This window comes from Capricornis sumatraensis, chromosome 8 (assembly GCF_032405125.1).
Source record: "Capricornis sumatraensis isolate serow.1 chromosome 8, serow.2, whole genome shotgun sequence".
Lineage (NCBI taxonomy): Eukaryota > Metazoa > Chordata > Mammalia > Artiodactyla > Bovidae > Capricornis > Capricornis sumatraensis.
Window position 1 is genome coordinate 91,961,341 of NC_091076.1, and position 26,480 is coordinate 91,987,820.

The 26,480-nt window shown below is 56.5% G+C and overlaps 2 protein-coding genes and 1 non-coding gene across 3 annotated transcripts; all 3 read right to left on the bottom strand.

The window, feature by feature from the left end:
• Window positions 1-340: 340 nt before the first annotated feature.
• On the bottom strand, window positions 341-5,697 carry KRT17 (keratin 17). Its single transcript, XM_068978329.1, has 9 exons — window positions 5,493-5,697; window positions 5,242-5,462; window positions 4,101-4,183; window positions 3,353-3,509; window positions 2,396-2,557; window positions 1,651-1,776; window positions 1,336-1,556; window positions 1,215-1,240; window positions 341-435 (listed from the first exon to the last, which is right to left on the bottom strand). Exons 1-9 carry the CDS (start codon window positions 5,695-5,697, stop codon window positions 341-343), a joined length of 1,296 nt encoding a protein of 431 aa, XP_068834430.1.
• Window positions 5,698-7,824: 2,127 nt separating this feature from the next.
• LOC138084181 (keratin, type I cytoskeletal 42) lies at window positions 7,825-14,775 on the bottom strand. Its single transcript, XM_068978330.1, has 8 exons — window positions 14,467-14,775; window positions 12,061-12,143; window positions 11,779-11,935; window positions 10,474-10,635; window positions 9,769-9,894; window positions 9,303-9,523; window positions 8,046-8,095; window positions 7,825-7,922 (listed from the first exon to the last, which is right to left on the bottom strand). Exons 1-8 carry the CDS (start codon window positions 14,773-14,775, stop codon window positions 7,825-7,827), a joined length of 1,206 nt encoding a protein of 401 aa, XP_068834431.1.
• A 10,593-nt stretch (window positions 14,776-25,368) lies between these two features.
• LOC138084840 (U6 spliceosomal RNA) lies at window positions 25,369-25,472 on the bottom strand. Its single transcript, XR_011145248.1, has one exon. It is a non-coding gene; the product is annotated as a U6 spliceosomal RNA (small nuclear RNA).
• Window positions 25,473-26,480: the final 1,008 nt, after the last annotated feature.

Genomic DNA, 26,480 nt, shown 5'->3' on the forward strand with positions numbered 1-26,480 from the left:
TGGGATCATCAGCACTTGGGAGGCACAAAGCAACCCCCCCCGCAAGCTCTGCCCAGATCTAGTCTTCACCCCTGTTTTAAGATGACCCTTGTCCTCCAAGTCGACAACAGTGGATATCCACGGACAGCTCCCTCAGCCCCCATTTCCCCCATACCCTTCACCCCTTCCTCACCAGGGTCCTCACTGGCCGCAAATAGGAAGCATCCTGTGTTTCAGTGGACAAGCTTTATTGGTCAGGGAGTGAGAACAGGAAAGGGACTGAAGCTGGGGGGCTGAGGCTGGGGAGGCTGGAGGCTGCACAGCCAATGGGGAGCCCCAGGGGGCCGGTGGGGGAGAGTCCTCAGTGGGTGGTCTGGTGGACCTGCTCGCGGCTGGAGATGACCCTGCCATCCTGCACCTCCTCCACAATGGTGCGCACCTGGCGGGTGGTCACGGCTGCAGGAGACAGACACCCGGGGTGAGTGGGGGCCCAGCCCCAGCCCCCTGAGCAGAGCCAGCTCTTCCCACCACGGCTACCTGTGTCCACGCCTCTGCTGGCCCCTCAACATCACACCCCGACACGTGCCCCCTCTGACCCTACCCCTCCCTCCTTCCCACCCTGTTCCTTGCTGGTGCCCCTGGGTGAGTCCCGCCTCCCAAATGGTTTGATTCTGACCCTCTGCAAGAGGAAGACTGCGCAGATCAGATGCTAGTCTGAAATGGAGTCTGATTCCATTTCTCTGCAGTCTCCAGGATGTGGATTTGCCCCCTTCAGACAAGGATCTCCAAGACAAGACCCTGGTCCCCATCACCTCCCTTAGACTAGAGACCCCAGGGCTGGGACCTTATCTTCCTCATCAGACTGGGATCTGGAGGACAAGGATCAAGTCCCTTTCTGCCACCAGACAAAAGACTCCAGACATGAGACTGCTTTTACTCATCCGTAAGGTCCCAGGAGCAAAGAGAGTGAGACCATGTGCCTATCAATGAGAGTCTCAGAGCTGGGACCACATCCCTTTTCTCAGCCTAGGATCTCCAAGGTAAGGGCCTTTTCCTGCCCCGCCCCCATGGGACCAGACAGTGTCTCCCTCATCTAATTAGGACCCAGTTCTCTTCCCCCACCCCTGCTGAGGATCAGCCATCATTTCCTGGAGCTCCTGGGGACACTCCCCCAGTAAGGTGCAGGTGGGTTTCCTGCCCCGTGAAGCCCCGCCCTCGGTTACCAAAATGCTTACGTTCTTTGGTCTTGTACTGGGTCAGGCTGCAAAAAAAAAAAAAAAAAAACAAAGATTAGATGTGGGTCTGAGACTCAGCTCTGCCCCAGGCCCCCAGCCCTGGCCCGGCTCCCCCACTCACTGGGCGTCCTCGCCCTCCAGCAGGCGGCGGTAGGTGGCGATCTCCTGCTCCAGCCTCGTCTTCACGTCCAGCAGGATCTTGTACTCCTGGTTCTGCTGCTCCATCTCACAGCGCAGCTGGGCCAGCTGCTCCTCCACGCTGCCAATCAGCCCCTGGATCTGCGACAGCTGCACGCAGTAGCGGTTCTCTGTCTCGGCCAGGCTACCCTCCAGGGACGCTTTCTGCGGGGAGCAGGAGAGGCCAGATCAGCGAGGGTGTGCAGAGCCCCCTCCAGAGCCCTGGGCACCTCCCCACCAGGCCCGGCAGCGCCCCTACCATGCTGAGCTGGGACTGCAGCTCGATCTCCAGGGCCTGCAAGGTGCGCCGGAGCTCCGAGATCTCGCTCTTGCCGCTCTGCACCAGCTCGCTGTTGGTGGCCACCTCGCGGTTCAGTTCCTCCGTCTGCAGACAGGACACAGGACACGGCAGCATGAGCCTGGCTTCCCTTTTCCAAGGCGACCCCCATGGTCTCCATATGCTCAGCCCAGGGCCCACTCTGGACCCAGATAGACACCTGGAGCACCCACTCCCGCCAACTCCCCTCACCATGGCTGCCTTCCTGACCTGCCTAGGCCTCCCAGGCCTCCTTCCAAACCTGACTGCGGGAGCAACGCCTTCTCATTAGCCTCCCACCTCCCCAAACCCAGAAGACTTTGAGAGGCTGTTAAATTTTACCTCTAATGCCTTCAAGAAGAAGGCACAAGAGTAGGAAATTCGAGAACCAGCCAGGACAGTAGCCAGACCCGTGGTACTGGTTCCTAACTTCTTGAGGGACAGATGGAAGCTCCTGGGGTCTTGATTCTCTGGCTTTATTCCTGAGGGGGACTCCCCCTGACCCCCTCAGATCCCAGTTTCAGGCAAGCTGAAGGCCTGTGAGTGCAGCAGGCAACCCTGACACCTGGGGTCCATGCAGCTCACCAGGGTTAAGGCACCCAAGATGCCAGGGTCTGGGCTTACTGTGGGGACTCAGGCCCTGCACCCCACGCCCTGGGAGAGACCTCTGGTCTGCAGCAGCCCTCACCTTGCTAAAGAACCAGTCCTCAGCATCCTTGCGGTTCTTCTCTGCCATCTTCTCATACTGGTCACGCATCTCGTTCAGGATGCGGCTCAGGTCCACGCCGGGGGCGGCGTCCATCTCCACGTTGATCTCGCCACCCACCTGTCCTCGAAGGGCTTTCATCTCCTGTGGAGGAGGGGGTGGTGGGTGTGGGTATCCCTCGCTCTGACCTCTCACTCCCAACCTTCCCAGGCAAGCTCTCCAGACCCCTCCCACAACGTCCCCTCTGTTCTGCTCACCTTCTACCCTCTGACCCTCCAAATGACTTTTGTTCACCTGGTCTGTGTGGGCTTTGCCTCCAATATCAGACTAGGGGTTCCCCAGGATAGATCCTGTGCTCCCTCACTAGACTGAAGACTCTCTGAAAATAAAATCTTAATTCTTAGGCCTGAGCCCCCAAAACCTCCCATCTAACTTCCAAACTTCTACCTAGGGTCCATATTGGAGGGTTTGAGCTGGGAATCCTCCTCAATTATCTCCTATCTGGTGAGGGAGGCCAGGATGGTCATAAGAGGCTTCTGTGGGCCCCTGGGAGACTCCCCAGATGCAGGGAAGTAGGGTGGTACATGGAGAAGGCTGCCCTGCATGGGGAACTGGGCTCTGCAGACAGGGCAACACTCTAAGCTAACCAGCCTGGACACCTGGGCAGCACCCTGCCTTCAAATGATGAGCAGGGTGGAGTGAAAGCCAATCCCAGTCCTGGGGCCCTGAGACCACGAAGGGCAAGGCCCCACCCCTGCCCATCTTCCTGACTCCTCTCCTCTCTGCCTCCTGCCTCCCCTAACTAAGCCCAGGGACCTTCAGAATCTGCTGCAGAGTAGGAGTGCTCGTCCCAGTCACAGCAATGGCACAGCCTTGGCACAGCAATGGAGCCCTGCCACCCCCTCACATCTCTTTGACCTACTGCCCCGGCTGCCTCACCTCCTCGTGATTCTTGCGGAGGTAGGCCAGCTCCTCCTTGAGGTTCTCGATCTGCATCTCCAGGTCAGCTCTGGCCAGGGTCAGCTCGTCCAGCACCCTGCGCAGGCCGTTGGTGTCGGCCTCCACGCTCACACGCAGGGCCTGCTCTGTCTCAAACCTGCAAAGGGAACCAGAGAGTTCTGTCAAGATGCTTGGACTGGCCGGTGCAGGTTCTGGCCAGCACCCTTCCCCTGAATGATGAGGGGGTGTTTGTTCAGTTGCTAAGTCATGTCCAACTCTTTGCCACCCCATGGACTGCAGCATGCCAGGCTTCCATGTCCTTCACCATCTCCCAGAGCTTCCTCAAACTCATGTCCGTTGAGTCAGTGACACCTTCCAACCATCTCATTCTCAGTCGCCCCCTTCTTCTCCAGCCCTCAAATCTTTCCCAGCATCAGAGTCTCTTCCAATGACAGGGTGGAGTGGAAGCCATTCCCAGCCCTGGGGCCCTGGGAACGCAGGGCAAGGCCCCACCCCACCTGGCTTCCTGACTCCTCTCCTCTCTGCCTCCTGCCTCCCCTCTCTCTCTTCCATCACCTGACTAAGCCCAGTGATCTTCAGAATTTGCTGCTTTTGCAGCATCCTGGGCTAAGAGATGAACTCCTTAACCCTCAGATTCTGGACCTTGCCATCAGCAACCGAGGAGGCCTGGGCTCCTCAGTAGGGAGGGCTGCCCCCAGTTTCTCCCCAGACCCTGGCCAGGGCTCACTTGGTGCGGAAGTCATCAGCAGCCAGGCGGGCATTGTCGATCTGAAGCAGGATGTTGGCATTGTCCACGGTGGCCGTGAGGATCTGGGAAGATGGGAGAGTGATCAGGTCCCTGGGTTGGAATAACTCAACCCAGACCAGGATTCTGAGATGAGACTGTCCATCTGGGGGCCAGGATGTGGCTACCTTCTCCAGGAAGGCTCCCTTCCCACCCTGTCTCCCTGCTTTACTGCTCTACAGTTGGTGACAGAGGCAGGGCCAGCAGGAGTCTGATGGCTGATACTCCCCTCCTCCCCCCGCAGAACCCCCTTGCCAGACTCTGCCTTAAGCCAAAGCAGACAGCCAGCTGGGAGTGCCAGGCTTGGAATGCAGGAGAGCCAGAAAAGAATAGAAGGATGCCCCAGGCAGCTCTTCCCTAATCCTGGAAAGAGGATGGATGTGAGAAACTCCCTCCTGTTACAATTCGGGATACAGTGCCCCTGAGAGGCTTCCCGCAAGACGAAAACTAAAGGAGCCCTCACCAAAATGTGCTTCCTAATCGGAAGTCATGACCCCGGCTAAGCCCTGACCCCAGGCTCCAGGAGGCAGCCCTGCTCCAAGTTTACTGAGCCCGTCTTGAGGGTGCAGCAGGAGAGATGGAGAAGCCAGAAAAATCCCCAAATAAGGCGTAGAAGTGGCCTCCTGAGGTCCCACCCACTCTCTCCTGCCTCCTCCTCCCAGCAGGTGCCAGCAGGAGATCACCAGACCCCTGACACCACCTTAGCCCTAAATCCCCCTCTTGTTCCAAGGAAAGCCGTGTCTGAGTATCCAGCAGCCCCAGGAGCCCAGCCCTCCTCCTGCCTCCATCCTTCTTATCCTACAACCACACAAGGTGGTAAAAAGCTCCATGATGGGAAACAGGCTCCAGGGAGCCCCACAAGACCTACTTGCCCCTAGCCCAGGCTACTGTCCTGAAAAAGAAATCGTAAGCCACATAGTGGCCCCAAGGTGGGCTCCCAGAGGCCAAGCTGGAGCCAAGCTGTCCTCAGCTCCCCGAGACCCTGTGGCAGCCCCCAGGCTGGGCTCCAGGCCTTGATCAAGGGCAGATGGTAGGGGAGGAAAAGCTGTGCCCCACCCAGGACCCCTCCCATCACAGCTCCTACCTTGTTGCGCAGGTCCTCGATGGTCTTGAAGTAGGAGCTGTAGTCAGGAGCCGGCCCCGGGGCCTGCTTCTGGTACCAATCACGAATCTTCAGCTCCAGCTCCGTGTTGGCCTCCTCCAGGGCACGCACCTTGTCCAGGTAGGAGGCCAGGCGGTCATTGAGGTTCTGCATGGTGGCTTTCTCACCTCCCACCAGCAGCCCGTCGACACCTCCAAAGCCACCTCCAAAGCCACCACCGACAAAGCCACCACTGCCATAGCCGCCACCAGAGCCAAAGCTGTAGCAGCTAGAGTAGCTGCTGCCTCCAAGGCCACTGCCCAGGCCACCGGCAGACCCCAGCCTGCAGGAGCCACCACCCAGGCTGCCAGACACACGGCAGGAGCGGGATGAGCTGCCTCCCAGGCCGGAGGAGCCCTTGATGGAGCCGGAGGAGAAGTGGCGGATGGTGGTGGTCATGGTGGTGGCAGCAGGTGGCGGGCAGACACGGAGCGAGAAGGCTGGAGAGCAGAGAAGCCCAAGATGCTGTTACTGCCAGGGCTCACCAGCCTCCTTTATAGGCCCTGACAAGTGGGCGTAGCGATTACAACAGGCTCACTCCTCTGTTTCCATTCCCCTGGGCTTTCATCACTGCTGGCTGCCCGCCAGCTCCCAGGTGGCTGTGGGCCCCCTCCCCTCCCACCGTCAGGTCTTTGCATCATTTCTCTGAACCCTCACGCTGGGCGTCTGCGTGTGTGTCTCTGGTCTCAGGCCCGTCACCTGTGATTCAGGCGGGCCCTCCAGCTACGCTTTCCCATGACCTAATACGGAGAAGAGGAATAAGAAGGACGTCACCGTCACGGGCCCTCCCAGGCAGCTGCCACCCCAGCCACACCTGCTTGGACCCTGTGTCTGGTGGGCAAATGGGCTTGGAACCCAGGCTGCTCCCAGCCATACACCATGCCACAGCTGGTGCTCCCCCTGGGCGGCAGGGGGGGCAGCAAGCGCCGAGACCCCATCTTGCCTTGGACCCAAACCCACTGGACTCAGCAGACAGCAGCTGGGTCAAGGTTGATTACCACCCCATTTACAGAAAAGGAAACTGGGGCTTATACGGGAAGCGTGTCCCTCTGCCCAACCTGACTCAGAACCCGGCTGGCAGGCTTTCATCCTTCATCCTTCACTGCACTCAGCCACAGCACCCTTCCGCCTCCCCGGGGGCCCCTGACACACTGGCCCCCCCTTCTGCAGAGCCCTGATGCCAGGGGAGCATGTAGGGGCTATGATTCCATCTGGCTAGTTTTCTGCTCCTATCTCTCACCCTGGAACCCCCTGGGACCCTAGCATCCTTTCTTGACCTTTCCCCATTTTCTCTTTCTCAGGTGGGGAGTTCTGGGCTGGATTGGGCAAAGAGGAGCTTAGCTGCAGGCTGGGGAAGTGGCAGGTTGGGAGGGGGCATCAAGATAAGGGGAACAGGAAGAACTGCCCCTTCCAGCCTCCCCACGCCTCCTGTGCCCCAAGAACCCTTGGATGGGGGGTATGTGGCTTCAGATCCCAGCTGGCTGGAAATCTAAAGGACACTGCCCAAGAAGACGGTCTTCCTGGGAACCCTCAACCCCCGCCAGTTGGGAGAGGTCCCCTGCAGCCACCCCCAGAGGCCCCACCCCGTCCTCTGAGCTAGCCCCTCAGAATGGGCCGAGTGCCCGCCCCACAGCCCCACCCTGCCCTGCCCACCACCCTCAGTCCCAGGGTCCCCGCAGGCCTGCTGGGCAGAATGTGGTCGTGTCTCAGACTGCTGATGGCTTCCACTTCCCAGACAGGCCCAGACAGCCCCCACCAGCAGCTGAGAGAGATTCCCCAATAGCCCAGCAGCTGCCAAGCCACCAAAGCAAACAGGACGCCCCCCCACGCTCACACGCAGAGCGGCCACCCCGCCCCATACACCCCCAAGCCCAACAGAGCCCGTCTGGTTCCCTGGGCTGGCCATACCCCTGCCACATTCACACCCTTCAGTGCCCTGGACCACTTCTCCAGGAAACCCCCTGCCCGGCCCCTCTCCCTCTGATCTTGACCTTGTACCTGCCCCAGGCTGAGGCAGGGCGCTCTCTATAACAGGTGTGGCTCCTGGAAAGCCTATGGGGCCCTCCCAGGGGCCAGCCACTGATAATGGGGGACCCAGGGACTGATTCTCAAAAACTTCCCCAACCTGGTGGACTGTCCCATCCCTCCATCCTCAAGCATCCTGCCTCCCTCCTTTGAGCCCCAGGCCCAGATGGGTTGGGAGAACAGATTGGCAGGTGACAAGCAGCCCCAAACATTTAACAAACTCTCATCACCCCTCCGTCGCTAGCCCACACTGCCCAAACCAATGACCAGACCGAATCACAGGAGACATTGAACTTCAAGCAAAGCTTTAATTGCAGTCACTGGGGCAAAGTCAGGAGGCCCCCCTCAGCGAGGGGAGGCAGGAAGCAGACAGAGAAACACAACAGCTCTTGGGTGGTGGCCCAGACGGGCTCTCGGGGCGCGGCAGTAGCGTGCTGGGAGCTGGAGGCGATGGCTGCCCCTGGGCCCTGGAGGCTGGGCTGTTGCAGGTGGAAAGGGGCCTCAGTGGGTGGAGCGATGGACCTGCTCGCGGGAGGAGACCACCTTGCCGTCCTGGACTTCCTCCATGATGGTCCGCACCTGGCGGGTGGTCACCGTGCCTGTGGGCGGAGGGGGAGGGATACACACAGAACCTCAGGCTGGAGGCCCTCCCTGAGCCCCCCGCACAGAAGGGGCCTCAGCCTCTCCCCACCCGCCCCGGGCAGGATGGGGCAGGCTCTTACCTTCCCGGGTGGGCTGTGAGACCAGGGACGAGGAGTACTGGGTGGACAGGCTGCAGGAAGAAGGGGAGCTGTCAGCCCAGGGGTCCCAGTGGGGAGTCCAGCCCCGTGGGAGGAGGAGCAGCTGGCTAGGCCGAGGGGAGAGAAGTCCCAGGAAATCGGAGAGAAATCACAGCGGCGGGTACACGGCAGAGAAGGGCAACCACAGGGTCAGAGGGACAGGCCCAGTGGGCAGGAATAAGGAAAGCGGATACCCCAACAGGAGGCCCAGAGGCATTTTGCTGCCAACCAGGGATTTATAAGGAGAAGCTGAGTGAGTGGTTTTTTTTTTTTTTTTTCATATCCTGAAGGGCCCAACAAATAAACTTCATTAAAACAGGAGAGACTGTGGTTAGACTGCAGATGGATTGGCCATCATCACAGAGCAAAACTCTGGAATGAGTGACTAAGCATGGAGACTCCAGGATATCCATGGCCCCTTTACACCAGGGCCTGAGCACCCTCCCAACTCCAAACCAGAGCGCCACCCATCCTGGACAATGGGATCACCAACCAGTCACTGGAACCAGAAACCCAGTGCCATTGTTACCCATTCCTTCATGCACTTACTCAAACATTTTTTGAGTTCCGCCTACAAGGCACGCTCAGCCCCACTTTCAGGCATCCAGCCCTGCTGTTTTTAGCTAACACATCCTATGGGTGCACGATCTCCCCTCCCCCGTCCTCCACCTGCCTTACAGCAGGTCTTCCTCCCCGGTGACTCAGACGGTAAAGAATCTGCCTGCAATGCAGGAAACCCGGGTTCAATCCCTGGGTCAGGAAGATCCCCTAGAGGAGGGCATGGCCACCCACTCCAGGATTTTTGCCTGGAGAATTCCATGGCCAGAGGAGCCTGGAGGGCTATAGTCCATGGTGTCACCAAGAGTCTGGACATGACTGAGCGACTAACACCTTCCCTGGCCTTACTCCCTGCTCCAGCCTCCTGACAGGTCTCCCTGACCTCACCCTGTCCCCTCAGACACATTTCTCTCTCTGTAGCCCAAGTGACTGTTCTAAGATGTCTTGACAACCATACTTCTCTCTACACAAAAGCGCCCTGTTGGCTCCCCAGAGCCTACACCATCTAGTGGGACCCCAGCCAGTGTTCTCTGCTTCCTCTCCTGCAAGCCTCCACACCTCCTCCTGCCTCAGCTGGTGCTATCCCTCCCTGGGTGAAGCCACCCCGGCCCACCAAGCACATGCGGGCTGCCCTCCACTCACTGGGCGTCCTCGCCCTCCAGCAGGCGGCGGTAGGTGGCGATCTCCTGCTCCAGCCGCGTCTTCACGTCCAGCAGCACTTGGTATTCGTGGTTCTGCCGCTCCATGTCACAGCGGAGCTCGCTCAGCTGAGCCTCAATGCTGCTGATGAGCCCCTGCAGCTGGGCCAGCTGGGCTCCATAGCGTGCCTCGGTCTCCGCCAGGCTGCCCTCCAGCGACGCTTTCTGGGGGTTAAGGTGTAGGTAACTAGGGAAACCGAGCTGGGGCCCTTCCCCACGATCGAGCCCCCAGAAGTGGGTCCCCAGGTGGTGCCGCCCTGTGGGTGCTGCCAGCATGGCAGGGTGGGAGGTGGGGCAGTGTGAAGAGGCAGGGCAGGGCAGGGAGCCTCTGGTTCTCCCAGCGGGGGTCCAGGAGGCGGGGCCCAACCTGGAGCGGTGGGCACAGGGCAGGAAGGGGACAGCGGCCCTACCATGCTGAGCTGGGACTGCAGCTCAATCTCCAGGTTCTGGACCGTGCGGCGCAGCTCTGTGATCTCCGTCCGGCTGCTCTGCAGGGCCTCAGTGTTGGTGGCCACCTCGCGGTTCAGCTCCTCGGTCTGGAAGGCAGGATGGGGCCCCTGGGGCTTGAGGAGGCTGGCAGAGGTGAGGCAGAGGGCAGGGGCCACACCCGAGCCCTGACCTCCCAGACCTGCCCTTCCCCCGCCCTAGAGGGCCTCAGGCCCACTGGTACACACTGGCGCTTGCAGGATTCATCTTGTCCTGCGGTCCTTTGCTTCTTCTTTACTGGGTTGCAGGCACACGTAAGGGCAGGCCCTGGCCTTTGCTCTCTGTGTGCCCATCACAGTCTGGGTGCTGCCACTGCTCGGTGTGTTGTTCTTACTGGGGGCATAGGAGTCTGCATCCAAATACACACCTGCCTACGAATTCCCGGGGTTGGGGGAGTGTCTGGTGGGGTCAGGAGATCTGGCTCTGCTCCCCCTGCCCCCGTGAAGGGCTATGTGAGCTTGAGGCCTCTCTGAGCCTCATAGTCTCCCCCTGAACGTGATCGTTTGGTCCCAACTGGTTTCCAAAGGTCCTTCCAGCTGGGAATCCACATCTGCAAATTTTCCAGTCAGTGCTGAGCACAAAGCACAAGCATACACATGTGTGGACACCTGCTCACGCGGGCCACCCACCTTGCTGAAGAACCAGTCCTCGGCATCCTTGCGGTTCTTCTCTGCCATCTTCTCGTACTGGTCGCGCATCTCGTTCAGGATGCGGCTCAGGTCCACGCCGGGGGCGGCGTCCATCTCCACGTTGACGTCCCCTCCCACCTGGCCTCGCAGGGCATTCATCTCCTGGGCAGAGAGGGGTACAGGAGCTCACTCAGGGCCATCCTGGGGAGAGCCCCTGGGGCTGCCTTCTCATTCTGGGAGAGAAGATTGCAGAGGACAGACACAGACAAGCCAACAGCTCCTCACCCTGAAGGTGGAGATAGATGTTGTCGTGTCTCAAACGCGCGTGGCTTTGGATGTCAACAATCTCCCCCAACACACACACTTAGACGGTGGACTTCGCCCAGCCCCAGTACGTGCTGGGGCAGGAGAGAAGGCAACTCCTGGTTATGCTGGGGGATGAGCAAGGACAGCCTCACTCCCTGCCCTGACCCCTCGCTTCGGGCCCCTACCACCAACCGCGCAGCACAAGCACAGGGAAAGCAGCCCCTTGCTGGTCCTGGGGGCGTCAGACCTCATTAGGGAATGTGGATCTGCTCAGGGAGGCATCCCCAAAGCCAGCCTCAAAGTCAAGCAGAGCCACTTGAACTCCTGCTGTTGGGGCATTCGGCTATCTCAGCTCAGGCCACCCCAGAGCTCTGGTGAGAAGGAAGCCACAGGGCTCATCAGCCCTCCTGCAGAGTCTTGGACCCCTACCCTTGGGGTAAGCCTTGGGGTCCCTAGGAGGTGGGAGAAGTGGCAGGGTGGTGGCGTGAGAGCTGGTGCAGAAATGGCTCAGGCAGACCTGAGGGAAGACCCGCCCCTGTGCAGCCTTGGATAAATTCCTTAACCTCTCTGAGCCTCAGTCTCCTCACTGGTTAAGGGAGGAACGCGCTCCTTTCTCCCAGCGACGCTGTCAGTATCAGCTGAGATAATTGCTGTGAATCACTTGGAATGTGCTGGGCAGATGTTCCTTGCTGTTATGACTATCACTATTACAATTAACCATAATAATTAGCCAGCGTGTTCTTAGACCCATTGGCCTATTAGATGGTTAACTGCCAGCACATAGCAGACTGTGCCTCGAGGGATAGAGAAGTATCTTTCCGGAGAGAGGGCCCTCCAGGCCTCAACCAGGGCCCTCTGGGGGTCTCCCAGGGTCAGAGCCAGGAACACATCAGAGACAGGAATTGGACGGAGAACGTGGCCTTGGCCCAGGAAGATGTGGGGAGCCCAGCCTTGCCTGTTCCCAGGCAAGTCTTTCCTGCATCCCAGAGCCAGCCTCACCTCCTCATGGTTCTTCCGGAGGTAGGCCAGCTCCTCCTTGAGGCTCTCGATCTGCATCTCCAGGTCAGCTCTGGCCAGAGTCAGCTCGTCCAGCACCCTGCGCAGGCCGTTGATGTCGGCCTCCACGCTCATGCGCAGGTTCAGCTCCGTCTCATACCTGGAGCGAGGGGAAGCATGAGCCGTGGAGTGCCGCGAGGACACCCTCATATGCACAGAAAGCTCTGTGGGGTGCAGAGCCGGGCCGCACCAGCCCCCTGAGCCGCCCGGGAGGCCCCGACTCACTTGGTGCGGAAGTCGTCGGCTGCCAGGCGAGCATTATCGATCTGCAGCACCAAGTTGGCATTGTCAATGGTGGCCGCCAGGATCTGGGGGACATGGTGGGGCTGGTGAGCAAGCAGGCTTGGCAGCCCTGGGAAGGCCTTGCAACACCCCTCTGACAGCCCTTTGGATAGTGGGCTGGAGTGAGCGAGGTGAAGGCCCCTGTGGTCTCCTCACAAGGAGAGAAAGCATGATACCCAGATATGGATACCATGATGCCAGTAGAAAGACCCATATGCAATCCTCTCCCACCATGGGAGTCACTGCCCAAGCTGCCTGGACCTCACTCCATCTTCCCCAACTAAACTCACCTCTGGGCTTAGTTGCCACCTCCTCCAGGAAGCCCTCTTCCATTCCCTGAGTCTTTCCTCCCCATCATTCCTCCCCTCGGCCCATCTCTCTTACACAGTACTTCTCACAAGTGCAATTTTTTTCCATGACTTTATGTGTATTTTTCTTCTCTCCCACTGGTCTCTGTGCTCCAGAGGAACGTTGCCTTGTCTCACGCCTGTCTCATTCTGTTTGGAATCCCCAGCCCTGGGCACAGTGCCCGGCCCAGAGTCAGCCCCCAGGAAACATTAATTTAATTAAATAATTAATGAAATAGTTAATAAAGCTATGATGGGTCCCACATCAAACCTTTGGACAAGGTTTTCTTTTCCCACAGGGTTATCTGGGAGGTTCAAATGACCACAAGGAAAGGGGAAGGCTCTGGAAGGAGCAGAGCTGTCATTGTTGTGAGAAACACAGGAGAGAGGCTCCCGGCAAGGGCCATGGGGGAGGGGGAGGGCGAGGCCCCTGCACGCTGCCCAGAGGAAGCAGAGAGGAAGTCTTGGCAGATGAGCTGGGTAGACTTTGGAGTTTTTTAAGACTGAGGGTTGAAGTGTACAAGCTGTAAGAGGGGGCAGCCCCAGGAAACTCAGGCTGGACCTCAGAGCCCACTCGAAGCCCTAAGTTCTGAAAAGGCTCCCTGGGTCAGGCTCGGTTTCCAGACTGAACCCAAGAGCCAGTTTGAACTCACCCCAGGGCCTCAGTGGGCCGGTCTGCAGCCTGCAGACCTGCCCCACCTCCCACCTCCCGCTCAGGAGGCTGATGGGGCACAGCGAGGGGGTGGTGGTGCAAACCGCCGAGGGGCAGTGACTCAGTGGCCTGGTGCGCATCGCGCTGGGGTCTGGGGTGAGGAGCTGGCTGACCCCGGAGCTCGGGAACACTGACTCACCAAGGCTCCCCTGGGTTCCCTGCTGCCCAGACCAAGGCCGGTATCTGATCTGGCACTCCCGTCGGTGCGGCTTCCAGGGGGCAACTGCAGGAGTTCCCTTTCTGGCCTGGGCCCCTGGCAGGAACAGGCAAAGCCCCTCACAGGGCCACAGGCCTGGTTCTCCACCAGGAAATTGAGCGGACTGAGCCCAGGCCAGCCAGCCCCCAGCATAGCTCTCCCCAAGCCTGGCTCTTGAACCTCTTTGACCTCTCTGCTGCCTCTGGAAACTGCAGCCCTTTAGGTCCTTCCAGACAGAAGGTTTGTGCAAAAGACCCAGGTGCGACGTTCACAGAATGCCAAGGTCATGAGTTCATAGAGATCATAGTGTGTGTGTGTGTGTGTGTGTGTGTGTGTGTGTGTTGCCTCTTCCATCAGACTAAGTTAGAGAAATTTCTCCCCTTGGGAGCTTCCAGTCTGAGTGGGAAGACACAGCTCCTTTTTTCAGGGACCACCCCGCCCTCTTCCGCAAACTCTGCAAGGAGAGACAGCATCTGCCCTTAGGAAACCCCAGAGTGACCATCGTGGAAGGAGTGAGGAAGACCCAGAGCAAAAACAGCTGTGAGAATATGTCAAACTCAGTGAAATCAGCACAATGAACACAGTATAGACTGAACCTCAACGTATAGAAAGGCCCCCAAGGTCTGAAGAGAAAAATCAAGTGCCATCCATCCAGGAGGACTGCCTGGAGGAGATGAGGCAGGTAGCAGGGGAGCAAACTCAGAGGAGAATGGACTAGTGAGAAGGAGACTTCCAGCCTCATCTTCCAGCAGCCACACCAAACTCGCCCCCACTTCTGTGCCTTTGTCCACACTGATCTCTATACCTGGAACATCTGCTGCTGCCCTCAAGGTTCTGAAGACTTCCCTGACCATGCCTACCTCACCCACACCAAATACCCTCCCCCAGGAAGAAGGAACTCCACACAGCCTCCCTTCACGGAATGCCCTCCAGGCCTGGGGACCAGAGCTGGGTTCCAGGGCAAGTGAGAGAGTGAGTGAATGAGTGAATGAATGATGGAAACCTAGGCTGGAGGAGAGATGTTGGCAAAGGTCCAGAGTTGGGATGCATGAGTCGGAAGTAGATACTGAGGACAGAGGGCAGGGAGTGCCCACCTTGCTCCGAAGCTCCTCGATGGTCTTGAAGTAGTGGCTGTAGTCGCGGGCGGGCCCGGGCCCCTGCTTCTTGTACCAGTCATGGATCTTCACCTCCAGGTCTGCGTTGGCCTCCTCCAGGGCACGCACCTTCTCCAGGTAGGAGGCCAGGCGGTCGTTGAGGTTCTGCATGGTCTCCTTCTCACTGCCCCCCAGCAAGTTGTCGGCCATGCCAAAGCTGGAGCCGAAGCCCCCGCCCAGGTTGCAGGTGTAGCCCCCGCCATAGCCGCCCCCCAAGCCCATGGAGAAGCGGGATGAGGACATGGACATATTGCCAGAGCTGCCGACTCCCAGGAGGCTGGGGGCCCGGCAAGCACCCCCAACACGGATGGAAGACATCCGAGAGAAGCCCCCGCTGGGCATACACAGGCCCTTGACAGAGCCGGAGGTGGAAATCTGGCGGATGCTGGTGGCGGTGGCAGCCATGACGTCCACAAGTCGAGTGCAGGGTCTGGTCCGGACAGAGACCCCGGGCAGCTCTTTATAGCCGGGCTAAAGAGGGGCTGGGCCCCTGGCCCTTGAAGTCGGAGCCAAAACCCCAGCCGTGTAATTTGCTTCTGTACAAGCCGCCCAGGGCCTGGGGCTCAGGCTGGACACCCGAGTGCCTCCCCGGCCCCCTCCCCTGCCCAAGCCTGGCCTGGGCACGATGGCCTCTTAGCCGCCATTGTCTGTTAGAAACAAAGGTAGTGTTGGAGCTGCAGCCCCGGGGGTAGGGTGATCTTCCATCCTCAACCGCAATTAGGCAGCTGAGCTCATTCTTGGGGGAGTCCGGAGAACCCAACCCTGGGAGCCAGAAAGGGCCTGGGACAAGGCTCCACAGGCCCGGAGCCTGGGGCTGCTCTGGCCCCCCACCCTGCATTCTTGGATCCCAGGGAGAGGGTGGAGAGATCCAGGGGGACACCCTCCCCCACCCCTTACAGTGGGAGCAAGTCAGCCTCTGACCTAGGGGAGCCCCCAGCTCTCCTGGGATTACGTCCAGCCTGTGCAGGAGACTCAGTCCCTCACCAGGAGGCTGCCCTATCTGAGAGGAACAGTCACAGCTGCTGACCTGAGGGAACCCTGGATTCAAGCCTTTCAGGAAGTCAGTTCACTGCCCTGGTTGCCTCATTTGCAAAATGGGGTAACTCCTGCTTCCCAGGGTCTTTTTGGGAATGAGTCAAGTGGAGGCCGAGGGAGAGAGGGAATCAGAGAATTGGTTAGGGTGACTGCCCCTGCTCACCCTACCAGTACCTGCGGAAAGATGCCCCCAAAGGGCCCCCAGAGGAGGCGCTGAGCACAGGAGAGGCAGGACCTGCCGGGCGGCCACACCCTGGGGAAGGGTGGCCCCTGCAAGGAAAAAGCACAAGCCCACATCCTGGCGGCTGGCACCCGCCCACTCCCAGCCAGGAGATTAGTGGCCTAATCTCGGCGGTGCTAATGATTTAGGCGCTGCCAGGACCCTGGCGTCTGTGTCTGCACGGGGCCTGTCTGAATGAGAAGCTTCCAGGGGTGGAGGGAGGCAAGTGGGTGGCCTGGGCTCTGGGCCCACACACACGGGGACAGGGAGGGAGTCCGGGTTCCATTTAGATCAGAGCTGGTGTGCTGAGGTCAGACTGCTGGAAGGACTTCCTGCCTAGAAAGTGGGTGGCCTCGCACGCAAGGGTGTCTCCTTGTTGGAGAGTGGGGACTGCACAGGCTGCCGAGAGGAGACAACCAGAGTTGATTCTGCTCTCACCCTGACTGTAAAGTCTGGGGGTTCCCAGCGTTCCTGGAAGTGGGGAGCAGGGTCTCAAGATCAAGAATAGGGGGCAAGGTCAGAACACCAGGTCTCTTCCACGATATCTGGGAGGACTGCCCGCTACTCCAAGACAGGCTGGGGAAGGGAATAAACAGAACCCGGGGTCACCTAAGTGGCTCAGAGGCCAGCCTTGCACCAGCCACTCACCCCCAGAGAAAGAGCTTCCCCTCCCCGCTGGAGCCACCCTCCCTGGAACCCCTCTCCCCCAGCAGCTGACTGCCCTCCTCTGTCCAGACAGGCCTCCCTAAGTTCAGAGACGTGAATATGAAGCAGAGCTAGCAGCCTGGAGAGGGGGCCAGGCCACAGGGCACCCGCCACCCACCCTCTGCCTCTCCAGAGCCTGCATCCCACCTCCAAAGCGCCCAGACGATAGTCTTGAAGCCCAGTTTGAAGGGACAGAGAGTTTCCTAACCTTCTTTTCTCGAAAATCACCAAGGCCCCACAATCACCCCGTTACTCTACCCTTTCCCCTGCTGACATCAGGCTGTGCGCCAAGGGCAGGGCCTCGGTTTCCCCACACCAGTGACTCCCAGGCCCTGTGCCTCTGGCCTTTGGGGACTCTGCCACTGTTGGAGCCCCCCTCCACTTCTGTGCCCACCTCAGCCCAGAAAGGCCTCACTTGCAGAAGGACAGGCCCAGCTCAGCCCTTCTCCCCAGGTGAAGGGGCAGAGACAGACCCCAGGAAGGTCTCCCTGGCTCTCTGGAGAGTGTGGCCATCCTTGAAAGACCTAAGAAGACCCAGACATGCTTCCTTCATGGCTCCGGACAGCCCTTGCCGGATCTCCCCAACGACGCCATGAGGAGGCCGAGGCCCAGGGTTTCTGAGCAGCCGGCAGGCAGTAGGCAGGGCCTGAAGCCAAGGCCCGAGCAGTGCCCACTCTCCGTGCCAGGCACGGAAGGAAGGCCTGGCAGGAGCCGAGGTCCTCTCATCCGTGACTCCTCCTGCCTGGGCCTGTCCTCCACCCCCAGCAGGGAGAGGCCCCTGGCAGCCGGAGGGGCAGCGCCAGGCCCACACCCCCCGCAGGTGTCAGCAGCTTGGCCCAGAGGAGGAAGGAGAGGAAAGGGAGGAGGCAATCCAGCCCCAGAGGCCGCTGGGAGTCCAGAACAGCAGAGAGGGGACAGCAGGAAGAGACCCCGGGGAGACGGCCGAATCCCCCCAGGGTCCCCACGCCAGCCCCGGGCTTGACCAAACCTACAGGCCCTGGGTCTCCTCTCCAGAGGTTGCTGAAGAGCCCATGCGTTCTTGGCATGAGTAGCACAGGCCTGTCTCAGACTCGAGCAGGACTAGGGTATGCGGGGAGGGTCCCTGGGACTACACCCACCCTATGGTGTTGGTGGAAGGTGCAAGGTGATCTGGGGGCCCCGTATGCAGTTGATGTTCAACAGATGCATCTCAGGACTTCACTGGTGGGCCAGTGGTCCGCCTGCCAATGCAGGGGACGCAGGTTCGATCCCTGGTCTGGGAACTAAGACCCCACACTGATATTGTTGTTCAGTTGCTGAGTTGTGTCCGACTCCATGCCACGGGGCAACTAAGCCAGCATGACACAGCTACTGAGCCCGAGCTCTAGAGCCTGTGCTCCGCAACAAGAGAAGCCACCGCAATGAGAAACCCACATACCGCAACTAGAGAGTAGCCCCCACTCGCCACAACTAGAGAAAACCTGAGCACAGCAATGAAGACCCAACACAGCCAAGAATAAATGTTAAAAATACACATATTTTTATTAAAAAATCGATGCATATTGATGGTGACAAACATCTTGCCACATCAGCCCACCTGACCTTGGCTCCTACCGGCCCCCCAAGCATTAACTGTCACCCTCCTAGGACAGTGCCCACCCCGCCCAGAACCCAGAACACAGCATGTATGCAGCAGGCGCTCTGTAAGTGTTCACTGAGTCGTTAGGAACGAGGACTCTGGACCATGACGAGGGTGGAAGACAGGGACCCAGGAAGGGACTACATGGCCGCCTACGCTCCCTCCAAGGAAAGAGTCCATATCGGGTGAGGTTGGGGAAGTGAGAGGCCCAGGATGTGGGGGTGGGCTCCCAGCTGGCACCTTGGCTTGACTGATGAAGAGAACACCCCAAATCCTTGAGGGTTCTCAAAGACCCTACACCCAGAGCCCGGCCACCAGGGCCTGTCAGCTTGCTTCCTCACAGACCCTGAGCCCCTCTCACTTGCGGGGACCTCGCCCAGGATGGGATGCCCTACCCCTTACCTCACCCCGAGCAACCCCACCCCTGGCCAGGAAGTGCACCCTCGCCCCGCCATGCTTGCCCTCAGGTGGAATCCTCTTCTATTCTGTTTGCTCAGCCTCTCTCCTGAGGCCCCAGGGCCGCCCTGCCCAGATCCACCCGCTAATGATTTGTGTCTGGCTCCAAAGAAGGCCCCACCCTCCGACTCCCCGGCAGCCAGGGGAGATGCGAACAATCTGGGCCCTCAGGAGGCATCCAATTAGGAGAGTCAGAGGCAGGGGGTTCCTCCGGTGCCCCCACACATACCAGAAGTCCCCAGGTGCTCCCTTCCCCCATAACTGGTTTCCAGGGAACATGCTCCCAGGGTAGACCCAAGTTGGGACTCAGCCACCTGGGATACCGCGTCTTTCCAGGCAAAGCCACATCAGCTGTCCAGAGCCCTGTCCCAGCAAGGGCCAGAGGCCTCAGTGCCCAGAACAGGAGGAGAGGGCAAGGGAGGCCCCAAACCAACAGGAACGGATGGGGAGGAGGTCCAGTAAGGGGAGCCAGAGTGGGGCACAGGTGGGAAGCCTTGCTGCTTCTGAGGCTGGAAGAGTCCAGCTTGAGAGGACCAGCTTCTCCCCTCTGCCCCCCCTTTCTTTCCCCTATCCACCCTTCCCCTTCCTTGGCCTGAGGTAGCTAGAGGGGAGGATGAGAAGGCAACAGGTCAGGGGGTCCCCTTTGAGGCCCAGGGCTCCTCCCCTCTCCCCTTTGCCCTGAAGGCTGAAGGGGACCTGAGGACCTGTGGGAACCAACTCAGAAATCCCAAAGGAACTCCAGACTGCCCATCCTCAAGACCCCAGCCTCCCAGGCCCCCAGGCCCTGCCCCACCTGCCCGCTCAACTCTCCATGCCCTTCGAGACTGGTTCCTCCTGGATTAATCCACCCTTACTGGTCCCTGCTCTTCAACACTCTCAAGTGATTTCCTCCAGGGGATGTGTGGCCCAGGCTCCCTGAGAAAGAGGCTTCATCTCCCCTGTCAGAGTGGATGCTTCCTAGGGTAAATGTTCTGTCTCCCCACTCAGACCGGGAGCTCGCTCCGGGGGGGCACTGAGTCTCACTCGTGTGATGCTCTGAGATTGGTGTCTCCTTCCTCCTAGCTAACACCACTGGCGGGAAGAGGGTCTCTTGGTTCTTCAATCACCTATACCGCATGCATCCTCAGTCGCTCAGTCATATCCGACTCTGCAACCCCATGAACTACAGCCCACCAGGCTCCTCTGTTCATGGGATTCTCCAAGCAAGAATACTGACTTGAGTTGCCATTTCCACCTCCCCACCTCCAGGGGATCTTCCCAACCCAGGGATCGAACTCGGGTCTCCTGCCTCTAGTTCCTTGGCAGGCAGATGCTTTACCACTGGGCCTCCTCTGATCACCCTGCCCACCACAAGACGATGCACACGACTTACCAACAAGCAAGGGGAGAAGCGCAGCTGTGCAGAGGCCTGGGCCCCATGGACTACTCTGTTCCACACGAGGCCCCCAACTGCTCTTCCCCATTAAAACCTGCCCCAAGCTGGCAGCTTCACAGCCCCCTGGTCCTGCTTCTGCCTCAAAACCCAGGCCCTGGGCTTGTTGTTCAACATTTCAGGTGTGATTCATTTTCTCCAGTAAGGTTTTGTTGGAGAGGAATCACAGCCCCTAATCTTCTCAACCCCCATGATCGCTATTCCACCCCTTATGGAAAGAGCTCACTCAGGAGGCCAACTCCAGGAGCCTGGATCGATGCAGACTCTGCTGTGGACAAGTCACAACCCTTCTCTCAGCCTCACCTGCAAAATGAGGCTACTTGGTTTCCATGACAAACTCTTCATGAGGCTGACATGAGGCAGCGGCTGGCCTCAGGCCTTGTGCACACTAGGGATTTGGAAGGATCAGCGACTCCCAAGCTGGCTGGGTGAAGGCTCCCAGGGTAAGAGGTAACCCTTCCCTCTGCTAGGCAGATGTGCCCGTCCTAACCTCCAGAACTGTGTACCTTATATGGCAAAAGAGACTTTGCAGATGTGATTAAGTTAAGGAATTTGCATTCCTTAACTGGAATTTTCTGGATTTCCTGGTTGAGCCCAATATAATCACGTGCATGAGTGCTAAGTCACTTCAGTCATGTCCAACTCTTTGTGATCCCATGGACCATAGCCCGCCAGGCCCCTCTGTCCGTGGTATTTCCCAGGCAAGAATACCAGAGTGGGTTACCATTTCCTACCTCAGGGTGTCTTCCCTGACCCAGGGATCGAACCCGCGTGTCTTACATCTCCGGCATTGGCAGGCGGGTTCTTTACCACTAGCGCCACCTGGGAAGAGTCCTTCAATAGGGGTGGGGGCGGGGAGAAGGCTCTGTGACAACAGAAGCGGAGGTCAGAGTGAAGAAGCCATGAGCGAAGGAATGTAAGCAGACTCTAGGAGCAGAAGAGGCAAGAACAGTTCTCCCCGAGTGCCTCCAGAAGGGGCTCAGCCCTGCTGACAGCTTGATTTAACCTTGCAAGATGCCCTTCAGACCTCAGACTTCCAGAATTGTCAGATAATGTGAGTGTTGCTTTAAGCCCCTAATGTTGTCATTTGGGAGTTCCCTGGTGGTCTGCCTGCCAATGCAGGGGACACAGGTTCGATCCCTGATCCAGGAGGATTCTGCATGTCGCAGGGCAACTAAGTGCATGCGCCATAACCACTGAAGCCCAAGCACCCTAAGTACCGTGTTTCACAACAAGAGAAGGTACCACAATGAGAAGCCCAGGCACCTCAACGAAGAGTAGCCCCTCCTCGCCACAGCTAGAGAAAACCCGGGCATGGCAGCCAAGACCAGTGCAGCTGAAAATAAAATACATAATCATTAAAAAAATGAAGCTGTCATTTTTTCCAATAGCAATAGGAAACTAATACACTCTCCCTCACCTATTCTAGCGCCAGAGTGCTAGTTGCTGTCACTTATGTTAGAATTATTATTTGGAGGTGGATCTGCTCCCCTTCTAGAATTACAATCCTTTACAGCCAAATGAGGGCTTCCCTGGTGGCTCAGCAGTAAAAGAATCTGCCTGCAATGCAGAAGACGCAGAAGACTCGGGTTCAATCCCTGAGTGGAGAAGATCCCGTGAGAAGAACATGGCAACCCACTCCAGTATTCCCGCTTGGAGAGTCCCATGGACAGAGGAACCTGGAAGGCTACTGTCCATAGGGTTGCAAAGAGTCAGACACAGCTGAAGTGACTGAGCGTGCACGCACAGCCAAAAGACAGCTTTCTGTTCATCTCTGAACCCACTCTAAGGTCTAACTTGGCACTTTATGCACAGGAAGTGCCCAATCGATGCTTGCTGGATGCAGACAGTAAGTGCCCAATGCTGGGCTTTTCCTTAGCAACCATTCATCGCATCCATGGTGGGGCCATCACTAGGCAGGGTGCCAAGAACTCAGCACTGAGTCAGCTGAGCCCTGCCCTTAATAAGCACAGGCAGGTGAGCAAGAAATGGACACGCGGTCCATCCCGGGGCCAAGTTATTGTGCGGTGATGAAGGTGTGTATATTCAGGCACCTGGGAGGAGCAGGAGGGAGCGACTCATTCAGACCAGGCTGCTGCTGATGGTTTCACGGGGAGGGACCACAAAGCCGGGTTTCGAAGCCCGGGCAGGGCTTTGCCAAGCAAAGGAGATGAGGTGAGAACACATCCCAGCAGAGGTGGGTGGGGACCAGGAGACTCGCAGCTGGATCACTGTTCACTGGGAGCAAAAGGAATGCCAAGGGAAGGAAATCTCAAAGGAAACACATTTGATTGGCTACTGTTAGTTGAGCGTCTACTGTGTGCTGAGCTATCCCTAGGGTGATGAACACAAAAGACGTCTTTGCTTTCATGGAGCAGACACTCTAGTGGGAAAGACGGAAAACAATCAAACCAGAAAATGAGATGTTCTCCATGGAAGCATGAAAAGGGAAACAGTGCTTCCGGGGGCCGGGGCAGGAAGGCCTCTCCCAGGTGACATTTAAGGGGAAACCGAATTAAGGAAGGAGCCAGCTCATGCGAGGAAAGGCGTTCCAGGCCAAGGTAATAGCTAGTGGAAAGGCCCTGGGGCTGAACTAAAGAATGCTAAAGATGCTAAAAGATGCTCCTTTCTTAGGGAACTAGAAGAGTTAGCATGGCTGGGGGGTGGGGGTGGTTACCAGAGGAGAGGTGGGACTGTGCAAGCTCAGAAAAGGGCAGGGGCCCCCACAGGGTAGTGGTTCTCCTCCTTTACTCACAGAGCTGGCGAAGTGAAGTGAAGAGAAGTGAAATCGCTCAGTCATGTCTGACTCTTTGCAACCCCAAGGACTGTAGCCCTCCAGGCTCCTCTGTCCACAGAAATCTCCAGGCCAGAATACTGGACTGGGTAGCCGTTCCCTTCTCCAGGGGATCTTCCCAACCCAGGGATCAAACCCAGGTCTCCCGCATTGCAGGCAGATTCTTTTACCAGCTGGGCCACCAGGAAGCCCTGATGAAAGCCAGGGCTGAAAACTGTGCTCCAGAGTCTGGGGGGACCAGAGCAAGGCATGTACATCCTGGTCAAGCAGTTTTTGTTTGTTTGACTGTGAACTTCCCAGAGCCTTCGACAAGCTAATGTGCGCTGTGACTCTCCAAGGAGAAGATAGCATTTCCCAAACTTAATCACCCATGAAGCCCCTTCCAGGAGGAGCAGGTGAAGGTAGGGCTCCTTGGAACCCATTATGGGAATCTGTGGACCAACTCATAGGGCTTATTAGAGGGAGAAATGGCTAGAACGAAGGTTGGAAAGAGAGACCACCATGAAGGGTGTGCTGAAGAGTTTGGACTTGATTCTGTAGCAAGAGAGTCATCCAAGCATTGCTATGATGTTTCATTTTGGTTTTGTCTATTTATTGAGATTTTAATCATACAAAGGGATATGATCAATCTCTTCAATGCCTCCATTTCCCAGTTAATAATACCACAGTCTTTCAGTTAATAATACCTCCTGGAGAGCCACCTCACTCTCTTTAATCCATCGTGACCGTGAGCTATAATTCATTCACTCCTGTCCCTCCCAACCTCCGCGCAGGCATCCAGGAATTTTTTTCCTTCTCACGAACAATGATATAATAAACCTGCCTGAACATCTAGCCTGGTGAACTTTTACCAATATATCCTTAAGGGGATTTTGACAGTGGGATTACTGGATGAAAGGATAAATCCATGTTTTTCTTTTGATGGCTATTGCAAAATTTTCATTCAAGGTGAATGAAATTATATCTTTGCTTTAAAATACCCCAATCTCCCCAATAAAAGGTGGTGGAGGAGAGAGAAGGAACAAGAACAGCAGCATGTTCGTGGACACAGAAAATAGACTGGTGGTTGCCAAGCAGGAGTGGGTTAGGGGAGGGATGAAGAAGGAGGCTGGGGTTCACAGCTGTAAGCTTTTATATACAGATCGGATAAACAAAGTCCTACTGTATAACAGAGAGAACTATATTCAATACCCTATGATAGGGACTTCTCTGGCAGGCCAGTGGTTAAGAATCTTCCTTCCAATGTAGGGATCATGGGTTCAATCCCTGATCGGGGAACCAACATTCCACATGTCACAGGGCGACTAAGCCTGGGTGCTGCAGTTACAGAAGCCCATGAACCACAAGGAAGACCCAGCTCAGCCAAAAAAAAAAAAAAAAAAAAAAATCCTATGTTAAACCATAATGGAAAAGAGTATTTTAAAAAGAATGCATATACATGTATAACTGAATCCTTTGCTATACAGCAAAAATGAACACAACATTATAAATCAATTATATTTCAATTTTTAAATATTGAAAAAAGAAAAAAGGAATGGCAGCAAGTTGACAATTACTGAAGCTGAGTGATGGGCATATTATGAATACGAATATTCACTCCGTAAAATTCACTGGAAGGACTGATACTTAAGCTGAAAGCTCCAATACTTTGGTCACCTGATGGAAGAACTGACTCATTGGAAAAGACCCTGATGCTGGGAAAGATTGAAGGCAGGAGGAAAAGGGGACGACAGAGGATGAGATGGTTGGATGGCATCACCGACTCGGTGCTTGAACAAGCTCAGGGAGTTGGTGATGGACAGGGAAGCCTCGTGTGCTGTAGTCCATGGGGTTGCAAAGAGTCAGACACGACTGAGCAACTGAACTGAACTGATGGGCATATGGGAGTTTGTTCTGCCATTTTCTCTACTTTCATGTATATTTGAAATTGAAATTTGAATTTGCAATTTTTTTTTAAAAGGCCCCAGGCAGGCCCAGTGCTCTGTACATCATGGATCTTCACCTCCAAGTCTTCCTAAAAAGTCCTACACATTTTCACTTCCACCAACCATGAATCCGAATATTTCCCTCAACATGCCCATCGGCACTAGGTCTCATCGAACTTTGAAGCTTGTCTGTTGCTATTTTTCAAGTTTTGTCCTTTCAACGGTTGAAAAAGCCCTCTCTGTTGCTTCAATTTCCATTTCTTTAATCTTGAGTGAGACTGACCATCCTTCCCTAAATTTTTTCATTCTTTCTTGTTTTTTTGTTTAATTTTTATTTTATATTGGACTACAGTTGATTTACAATGTTGTGGTAGTTTCAGGCGTACAGCAGAGTGATCCATTTATCCATATACACATATCCATTCTTTTTCAGATTCTTTTCCCATATAGGTTGTTACAGAATACTGAGTAGAGTTTCCAGTCCTATACAGTAGGTCCTTGTTGACGATCTATCATATACATAGTAGTGTGTATACGTTCATTCCACATTCCTATTTTATTTCCCCTATCACCATATTTTCCCTTTGGCAACTGTAAGTTTCTTTTCAAAGTCTGTGAGTCTGTTTTCTACATAAGTTCATTTGTATAATTTTTTTAAAAAATAGGTAACACTTCACGGATTTGCATGCATCCTTGCACAGGAGCCATGCTGATCTTCTCCGTATTATTCCAGTTTTAGTCTCTGCACTGCCAAAGAGAGCTCCCTTCCTGTTTTTTATGAGCCACGTGTTCCTGCTCTTTACCTTTTTCCTCACTGTGGGATCTTGTCCTTGCTGACTGGTGTGAGCTTTGGTCAACGTGGGAAGAAGGCCTTTCCTACATGAGTTACAAATGTCTTTTCTCAGTTGACCATTGTTCTTCCAACCTTGTTTACAGTGTTTTTTCCCCAAACAAATGATTTCCCTTAGGTCACATTTGCTAAAATTTTTCTCGTATGAGTCTGAGCATCAGGGATTTTGAAGAAGGGCTCAATTTGGTGGTGATGCGAAAGCTGGAAGGGGGCCAAAGGCCGGCCCCCAGGCTGAAAGGATGGCCTGGGAGAGAGATGATGAGGGCAGGATGGGACACAGTGGCTGAAAGGGAGATAGGGCTGAGTCAGGGAGGCATGGAGATGACTCTGCATTTTCGGGTTGAGCAGATGGGTGGTAATGATGCCACTGACTCTATCAGAGAAGCCAGACAGAAAAGTAGAGTTCAGAGGAAGAAAACAATTCTCCTCGAAGTACATATCACTCTGGATGGCCACACCTATTTCCTGTCTCCTCCTCTAGACTCAGGCAGGGACCCTCTCCTCCTCTCTGTCCCCTGAAACGGTCGTAGCAAATGATGCTTGATAACTGCAGAAATGAATGAATATGTGAATGACCTGAGCTCGAGGTGCCTCTGCCTGACTGGACATGCCAGGGGGTGAAAGGAGGCGCCACCACCACCAAGGGACTGATGGGTTGCCCCCTCGTCTGAGCCAGCCGGACCTGGCTGTGTCCACTCACCAGCCACACAGAACCTTGCCACGCTTTGTGGCAGATAAGAGTTGCATTTGGTTCTGAGAATTTTAGCATCCACAGGTTTGCTGGATGTGGCCGCTGGGGGAGCCTGTTGGGCACCAGGCGTGGAAGTCTTCCATCTAGAGGCAAGCCAGGGAAGCCCGGAGACTCCAGAGGCGGAGCCCTGGGACTAGCTCCCTAGAGAACCTTCTGGAAAAGCTGGCT

Excerpts from the sequence above, each read along its gene's own strand:
- KRT17 (XM_068978329.1), bottom strand. The coding sequence starts at position 5,697 with ATGACCACCACCATCCGCCACTTCTCCTCCGGCTCCATCAAGGGCTCC. Across the intron at positions 5,463-5,492 it reads CTCTGGTGGCGGCTATGGCA|GTGGCTTTGGAGGTGTCGAC; the intron begins GTGGTGGCTTTG and ends GTGGCTTTGGAG. Across the intron at positions 1,777-2,395 it reads AGGACTGGTTCTTTAGCAAG|ACGGAGGAACTGAACCGCGA; the intron begins GTGAGGGCTGCT and ends TCCTGTCTGCAG.
- LOC138084181 (XM_068978330.1), bottom strand. The coding sequence starts at position 14,775 with ATGTCCATGTCCTCATCCCGCTTCTCCATGGGCTTGGGGGGCGGCTAT. Across the intron at positions 10,636-11,778 it reads TCCGGAAGAACCATGAGGAG|GAGATGAATGCCCTGCGAGG; the intron begins GTGAGGCTGGCT and ends CTCTCTGCCCAG. Across the intron at positions 8,096-9,302 it reads CTGGAGGGCGAGGACGCCCA|CCTGTCCACCCAGTACTCCT; the intron begins GTGAGTGGAGGG and ends TTCTTCCTGCAG.